At 41.5% G+C, this 8,881-nt stretch overlaps 1 protein-coding gene across 5 annotated transcripts; it reads left to right on the top strand.

The window, feature by feature from the left end:
- The first annotated feature begins 1,567 nt into the window (after positions 1-1,567).
- LOC140593474 (uncharacterized) lies at positions 1,568-8,140 on the top strand. 5 transcript variants are annotated; one of them, XM_072718409.1, is made up of 5 exons: positions 1,613-3,890; positions 3,966-5,752; positions 6,037-6,180; positions 6,607-6,844; positions 7,358-8,140. In XM_072718409.1, exons 2-5 carry the CDS (start codon positions 5,630-5,632, stop codon positions 8,023-8,025), a joined length of 1,173 nt encoding a protein of 390 aa, XP_072574510.1. In that variant the 5' UTR covers positions 1,613-3,890; positions 3,966-5,629; the 3' UTR covers positions 8,026-8,140. The 5 variants fall into 5 exon arrangements, 3 of the variants coding, with proteins under 3 accessions (XP_072574510.1, XP_072574509.1, XP_072574508.1); XM_072718408.1 differs by having other exon boundaries at positions 1,613-4,250; positions 5,208-5,752; XR_011993887.1 differs by having other exon boundaries at positions 1,568-5,752; positions 6,759-6,844.
- The last annotated feature ends 741 nt before the right edge of the window (positions 8,141-8,881 follow it).

The raw sequence follows: 8,881 nt of genomic DNA, 5'->3' as shown, positions 1-8,881 counted from the left end.
CCTAACCACTTAGGAACCAACACTCTAACCCTAACACTCTAACCCTAACACCTTAGGCCATGGCCTAGACTCCGGTTGGTGACTCAAACTTGAATCAACCAACAATAGTTTCTACTAGAACCCTAGTAGAACCTCTATTAATTTCACAAAAAGGGCCCCAGGAGGCCCCATGGGAGACGAGGTCTCACCGGCGGATCCGAAAATCCATGACCCGGCCTTCATCTCGGCCGGAACCCCATGAATTTCACGAGTGTTTTCACTCGCGGTTTCAATTTTGTTCTTTTTACCCATAATGCACCTGAATGCATAATTATTTTAACCACGCCCATCAAGGATTTTTTTACCCATAATGCACCATTATGCATAATTATTTTAGCCACGCCCATCCAGGATTTTGACCCATAATGCACTTGGTCGATGGAAACTTTCTTTACACGTGAATATCTCGCCTTCCGTAAGTCCGATCGAGATAGAAAGCATACCACCGGACTCGTCTCGACCTCCTCTATCTACTTACACGGTAAGTCTTTATTATTCTTCTTTATTATTTATTTTTTTCCCCACCACGAGCGAAAAGCCGGGTTCCCATTATAGAGTACCCACTTGGCCCTGGACCTTCTTGCACACACCCCATCGTCACGAATCGTCGTTTAGACCTTCGAGACTTCCAGATCCTCATCAGGACCTTGAGCACAATCTCCAAGGCCTTTTTGAAGGCTATTTCCTTGGACCCTCCAGGAGACTCTCATCCTACTAGAACCATCAGTAAGATTCTTCTTGGACTCTGGTCGGGCCGGGAGTCTACTCCACATCCAGTTCCCTGGGTGTCTGCTTGTTCTCCTTTTCTTGCGGACTTGACCAGACCTCTTCATAGGAGACTCACTTTCTCAACCTTGTCTGGGCAGATTGTGGTAACCTTACGGTGTCAACAAGCAATCTGTTAACCTGAACAAGGGGTAAGTATACGGCCCTCCCAGGTCCACTTGGACAGCACGTGGGATGTGGTGGTCTATGGCGTCAAAGACCTTAAACGTGGCCAAGTCTTCTATGGGGGTTAGCCCCACTCATACAACAGCACATTTTTGCACCACATACGTTTGATTCTGCCTTACATAATTTTAGCTTCACTTTAAATCGCTAAACACTTACCTTCGCAAACTTACCTTTAGATGTAACCATTTTAGCCAAAATACTTACCGTTCAATTCCAAAACCAATAATTTTAAACAAAACTTGAAGCTTGGCACAGACCAAAATAAATTCTCTTAAAAGATCCAATTAAACACCTTTAGCTGTTAATGCCAAGCTTAGCCTAACCATAACCCTAAATTGGCTATGGGACACGCCCCGGGACTTGATCACCCCGGGGTCCTGCCTTCGAGTGAGGGTGTCTGGTGGTAAATGGTGAAACACCCGATGATCTCGAGGTACACCACTGATGAGGTGTCCCACAATTCTTTTAAAACCGTAAACCTTTTCAATCTAAACTTCAATCTAAACTTCAATCTAAACTTCAATCTACTTACCCTTCTTATGACCTAAAACCTAACTTTTTATTAGCCTCAACCTTAGTCATTGTCTAACCTTAACCACTCAGGGTTATTGCCTAAACCTAAAACTAAATCAGTTCTTTTGACTACCTAATATTACAGTTAACTAAATTAGCCTTAACCTTTGTCTCTTTCTAAACCTAACCAATCAGGATATATGCCTAAACTTAACCTTTAAATCAGGACTAACACTTTCAGACCGAAGCCTTCAACATTTATTAAATCATGTAAACCTATTTAACTGTAATGTATATTGACATCTTAACAAACCTTAACCTAATACTCTAAAAACTTTTACGTTATTTAGACACCAGGGTGACTCATGAAGTCCGCAATGAACGTGATCACTGGACCCTGGGAACAGAGTGACAAGCGCCGGCCCGTGCATTGCCTTTGGCTCTCTATACCAAACTGCTCTAGTCGTCAGACAGAGTGGGGAGAGTCATCGAGATAGAACTCCTTACACCTAACCCTAACCCTAACCCTAACCAGGGTTCCCGCGGGGTCTTAAAAAGTCTAAAATTCAGAAAGTTAAATTTAAGGCCTTAAAATGTCTTAAAAATGCCCAGATTTTCATCTTAGGTCTTAAATTTAATTTACCCAAGTCTTAAAATTCTTACCTCCATTAATTCCCAAAAAGCGTTTTCCGCAGAAAATAAAATAGTAAAACGCTGTAAAACAAGACACTGGTCTGCACCGATGTCTGTGTGGTAATAAAACTACAAATCCCATTGCGTGATCACTGCAGCTAGGCAAACAAACAGTTCGGAAAACTTGAGAGCCCTGTGTCACTACCGAAAATGTAACTTACGCTACTACACATATGCATGCTTACGACTTCTGGAAGGTGGCGTGCTATTTTTACGGCATCGCGTCACATTTCATTGTTGATTTTTGATGAGAATGTCCACAGCGAGAGGAAAGAGAAGATTTAACCGGATAATGATGAAGACCTTTGACTGTAAAAGATTTTATTTCGCACAGGGCATTAATACCCAATGTGCCTCAGAAGGAGTGACGTAAAATATGGCGTACGGCCATCAATTTTACAGTCAAAGGTGACATTAATGTTTTTATTAATGTGCTAAATGAAATTACCATTATGTATTACACGCAGTTCGATGTGCTGTGAAGTTACTTAAACTAAGCCTTCTTTTTTCTCCTTAGTCATTTCTTATTTGTATCAGTGTAATTACCACACACTCATGTCAGTTATGGCAGCTGTGTGTTGTGGTGCTAAATGAAGCAAATGATATTTGTTTTATTTTGGGCCAAACCGCACATCCATGCGTTTAGTTGTTTACGTTGTGCAAATAAAAGTTCTTTACTATTATTTTGGTGTGATTTTAGAAAATGCTGTACATATATCACAACCCCTTGATAAACAAAATAAGATTTAAAATGGCCTAAAGTATAATAAAAAAAAAAACATTAACCAGATGTACAGGAATTATGGTAAATAATGCCCATGTCCATAACTAAGGGGAGCATTTTGTTAGCTTCCTTTCCCTTCATTTTAGCCCAGCAGGCAAAGGAAAACGACTTCCTTCTTCAAACACAAGGTTAAAAATTCAAACAACAGGTTAAAAATTTTGGTTCATGAATATAGAACAATTTTGATATACACCCCAATTTTATTACGTTTTCTAAAGAAAAGGCATCTATTCAGCAATACCATTTGGACAAAATCTTATGTAAGATTACTGTCAGGCACTAAATGCAAACACAGATGCAAACCATTACAAACGGCAAAGCAAAATGGTTTAAATACCACAATAAAGTGACGGCTGAACTACAAATATAAACATCGATGACCCATCTCACAATACGTGACCAATGAATGATGATACACGACGTCCACGTCCCTGAATCACGCAATCACGGTCTGCCGCAAAATGTTCAGTATCCAGCCTGTAGAAGTGTACATTACCGGAAATTACATTTTCGGTAGTGACACCCTGTTGTCAAGCGTATAGCTTTTAAAGATGGGTAAGTGTGTGTTTAACGGCGCTTGGCTCGATAATGGCAATTTTTGCAGCTGGTTACAAGCTGTCCCCAGCAGTAGGCATGAGGCTCGCTGCAAAGTCTGCAAGAAGGTAATACAGTCGGGGACATTGGGTGTAAAGGCGCTGGAGTCTCATGCCAAAGCAGACAAACACCAGCTTGCCATGAAAAGCCTTCAGCGGAGTCAGACCATCTCACAGTTTTGTGCCCCATCCCAGCAGCCATCTACATCATCGTCGCTTGGTCCCTCCGGACTCCACGTTACATCTTCGTCGACCTTCATAGACCTAATGATCTTCGGGCTACTTTCGGGTCAACCGAGACCTCAAAATCTGAGGTACTTTGGATTCTCCACACAGTGACAAAACATTTGTCATATAACAGCAGTGATGATATTGGTGACCTTTTCCAGACAATGTTCCCCGACTCAAACATTGCAAAAACGTTTACCTGCGGACCAAACAAAATCGCTTATATAGCAAGATTTGGCATAGCGGACTTCATCAAGAGAGATCTAATTAACACCATTAGCGGACAGCATGTCTTGATGTTCAACGAGAGCTTCAACTCATCCACCAAATCCAAGCAGCTGGATCTCCACGTTCGTTTCTGGAGCAATGGGGAGGTGCGGTCGAGATATCTGGGCTCTCAGTTCATGGGACATGGGACAGCGCAGGACCTTCTGAAGCACATCGAAGTAAGTGACAGCTTTAATAGCCCGGACAAATAGAATGGAGTTTTTTGTTTGGCTGTGTTGACAGTTTAACTGTTGAAAATAGTTCTAAAATTAGGGCATAACATTTAAGCTCCGTTCCATATCAATGTCCCATAGAATAACAATCATATAGGCTAATTTATATTTTTTCTCATGCCCTCGACAGCAATGTCTGTAAGTCTGAGTTGTCTCTCACTTTAGTTTACATATTTACTTGCTGTAGACGTAATATTAGTGAACAATGTTTCTCCATTCACTCGTAAATAAGTGTTAGCGATTACAGTGTTATGCTAAGCTTTGTATGATTAATGCAATGCATTGTTCAGCTAACTATAAATGCGGTTTTCAGTTAGCCTAGCTGCTAAGTGGTTTGTTAGAACAACCTTATTAGGCTGGTTTAACCTAGTTTCTTTTGTACATTACATTTTTGTGGCAGTTTTACTCGCTTTTCACCTGTCAACTTTGAAGACAGAAAATAATGGAGCAAAGCGCTCACGATCCTGGCTCGTGAACGAGTTTGGCTAGCTGGTTATTCTGTGTTCACGCACTGACCAGCTCACACACAGATAGAGCAGTATATCGTATGATCTGTGCGATAGCATTGTATCCTACGGAAATGAAAGCCTAATGATTTTTCAGTCGGCATATAACCTATGCATGGGATGAAAACGAGTAGGCTAGATAATGTAGAGTGAGTTTCAAATACTTACTTAAAATACTTTTAAGTAAAAAGTACGTTTTGTTTGTTAAGGACACCTGTGGAGATAAACTCCTTCTCAGCCTCACTATAATTTAAAATGAATGTCTTTTAATAATCTGCATCAGCTCCATACCAGAAGAAAGGTTGCAGTTTAACATGTAGCTGAATTTATACAGTTAAATGTATGTGTGTGGTCATTAATTTATTTAATCTTTTTATTTCTTCTTATTTTCCAAAAGGAGGCATTGCATCCATTGGACCGCAGCAATCTCATTTCAGTCTCTATGGATGGGCCCAATGTCAATTGGAAGCTTTTGGACCTACTCCAACAGGACCATGCACAAATGGTGTCCGTAGGCAGCTGTGGACTCCACACACTTCATAACGCCTTCAAGGCTGGATTTTCGATGTGGAATGTGGATAAAGTTTAAAAGGCCATGCACACTGTTTTCCACAACGTTCCTGCAAGGAGGGAGGACTACAAACAAATCACAAAATGTACTCTGTTTCCCAAGCCATTTTGTGGCCACAGGTGGCTTGAAAATCTCCCAGTTGTTGAACGGGCTCTGGCAGTCTGGCCATCTCTCATGCTGTATGTGTGACGCTAAACCCCAAGACGGCATCTTTTGACACCATTGAGGCAGCCATTAAGGATCCCCTTATGACAGCGAAGATGCACTTTTTCATGACTGTGGCCAGGACCTTCCACCCATTCATGAAGATGTACCAGACCGATGAACCTGTGATGCCTTTCCTTGGCAAAGACTTGGCTGAGTTGATTAAGGTAACTATTTACTGTACATGTATATGGGTAGTATGATTTGTTGGCATGAGCTTCTCATCTTATTTGTTTATTTATTAATCTTTTATCCAAAATAACAAACTATTTGTCACATTTTGGGGATTGTATGTAAAATGTTGTAGGGCCAGTCTCCTATTCTAAGTCTGGGTTAATTGCCTTCTTAAATTAATGAAATCCTATTGAATTAGATTAGAATTATGATGTCATTGTTTGATAAAAGATAAAAGGAAATGAAATGGGCTAATGGTACTTTTGCCTACTGACAGAGTCTACTGAGACGCTGTGTGAAGAGAGAGGTCCTCCAAGACATCACTCCCCTTCAGCTCACAAAACTTGATACATCTGACAAGACCTTGCTCCTTCTTCCCCAGAAGATTGATATCGGCTTGGGTGCTGAGGCAGCAGTCAAGGTATTATGTTTGGTAGTTTGGATATTAATTATGATTTCCAATTAAGATACTGTGATGTTTGTTTAGAATCAGTACTACAATGTTAACATGAACAAACACACAAATTCATGTTTGGATATTAATTATGATCAACATGTACGCTGCAAGTATAGACCAATGCATACAGACCAATACGGAACCTATATTTTTGCCTGCTTTCTCCTTTAAAGCAATGCATTTTGGATGGTGATTCCCCATAATGAAGGGTAGATTCACATAGACCATGTGACGCAAGTACGATTCTGCTGAGGCATTCCAAACACAGCAAATAAGAAATTGTATGACCTCATTGCATGAAGTCACATAATTGGCCAACACTATGACTTCATGCCATATGGTACTGAAACTCCATTTTGGTATTAATGACATGTATTTTTTATTGTCCAGGCCAGTAAGAGTGCAGAGCTAGTGGTCCTTAAATTTAGGAGGGATTGTCTGCAGGGCTTCTCAAACATCGTAAGAAAAGCACAGGAGAAGAGCCCCTTGAAATATGCAACAGTTATGCAGATGGAGTGTCTGGATCCATCTCTCATGTTCAGGGACCCAGACAGATGCAAAAATAAGATGAAGGCTCTTGTCCAGGCATTCCTGAAAAACAAGCACCTGACAGGAGGTGTACCTGCTGGTAGGAATAGTTTTGGAAGGGGTTATGAACCAAAGTTTGAATACCATGCTCAACTATCCTTTGATTTTTTTATCGGACTTTATTCAGAGCATTAGTTGCAGACATATGCTTTGCCATTTGACACTTTTCCAATGTCCTAACAGGGCTAGTTTAGCATGGATGTTTCACTTTTGTCATTCCCTCTTGTGATGGTCCTCTACCTGTTGCCGTGCTACCTGCTACCTATGGCTCAGATGCATTGAATAAGTTCCATCATTTTATACAGGTTTTTGTTGTTATTGCAGACATTTGGTGATAGTGTCTTTATCTAACACAGCGATTTACAGCCATGGCCAAAAATATTGGCACTGTTACACTTTTTGCCTTTACAGTTGGTTTTGGTATACATGTTTATTTCCTTTATGTGTGTTGGCACAATACAAAAATGAAGAGAAAACAAGACAGAAGTGGCAATATTTTCAGTCATGAAATGCATATTTGACTGACTTCTTATTTTCTCACACTTTGTTGTAGGGGATGCCATTGTCCAACAATTTGAATCTTTCCTGTCTGTTGAGGCGAGAAATGAAGAATTTCTTGCCTTCCAGGCATTTGAGAGACGCCTAGACACCTTCCTGCGTGAGAGATTAAGCCGACCCTACCCTGCTGCTTGGGACTTTTGCCAGAAATTACTGCTGCTTTCACATGGCCAGGCCTCTGTTGAAAGGGGATTTTCTATCAACAAGGAGGTGGAGACCGAAAACATGCAAGAACACACAATCGTTGCACAAAGGTTGATATGTGACTATGTTGCAATGCATGGGGGTATCACTCAGGTCCCCCTCACCAAGGAACTTATGGCATCTGTGGGTGCAGCTCGGTCAAAATACCGCCTCTTTCTGGACGAAGAGCGCATCACAAAAGAAAAGGAATCCCAGAGCCAGAAAAGAAAGCTGGCTGAGCAGTCTCTGCAGGACCTTAAGAAAAGGAAGACAAGCTTGGAGGATGTGTCCGCCTGTCTTGTCAGAGAGGCAGATGTACTTGCAGAAGAAGCTGAGAGGCGGGCTGGCTCCAAGATGGCTCAACTTCTCTTCAAGTCCAATGCCCTGAGAAGGGCGTACAAAGAAAAACTTGCTGAACTGAAAGTCCTTGAAACTGAAATCGGTGCTAAAGGGGATGAACTCCAGCATATGCAGGATTAGGTTGTATGTGCTAGGCTAGTGTTGTGTTGGGAATATGTATGTCAAGTTCTATCATTTTAAGTATTTTGATTATCTGTTTTAATATTGAATCAATAAAAATAGAATGTTTTGAGAATTTCTGGTACCATTAGAATGTTTCTTGTAATGCATCGTGTTGGTCTTAAATTTTACTCATAATGGTCTTAAAATGTCTTAAAAAGGTCTTAAATTTAACTTACTGAAACCTGCAAGAACCCTGCCTAACCCTAACCCTAACCCTAAGACCCTCTTCCCTAACCATTAGACCCTCTGCCCTGACCACATACTCTAACCCAAACCCTGAAATCAGTAATTGGACCTAGCAAATCTGGCTAGGCCTTGCGTAACTATCAAATCCATAACTTGACATTAGCAAATCTGGGCAGCCTTTGCATAACTATCAAATACATCAGTAAGACCTAGCAAATCTGGCTAGGCTTAGCGTAACCAACAAACAGCTTAGGCAGGAGTGCGGGAAAGGGACTGGGACGCACTTAGCCCCGTCGCATTCTCAAGTTAGTGTGTTAGCATTTAGCATGTCTTGGCATTCTCAGATCTTGATATACACCTTCTGCAGGTGCGCAATCCGCCGTCGTCTCAAGAGTTAGCGTGTTAGCATGCTAGCATTTAGCATGTCTTAGCATGCCCGGATCGGGCCCGAACTTTGGATCTACACGTTCTGCGCGTCCTGGGCGCGCAATCTGCTCTTATCGCAAAAGTTAGCATGTTAGCATTGTTAGCATCCAAACCGGAAGTGGGCGTATCTCCACCTGGGAACGTCGTAGACACCCGCAACAAAGTTCCTCAGATCCCTCTCCACCAGTAGAGGCCACCTGCA

The sequence above is a fragment of the Paramormyrops kingsleyae genome, chromosome 11 (genome assembly GCF_048594095.1).
Source record: "Paramormyrops kingsleyae isolate MSU_618 chromosome 11, PKINGS_0.4, whole genome shotgun sequence".
In the NCBI taxonomy this organism is placed as follows: domain Eukaryota; kingdom Metazoa; phylum Chordata; class Actinopteri; order Osteoglossiformes; family Mormyridae; genus Paramormyrops; species Paramormyrops kingsleyae.
Note: the sequence above shows the minus strand (reverse complement) of the source record. Positions and strands in the feature narration are given on the sequence as shown.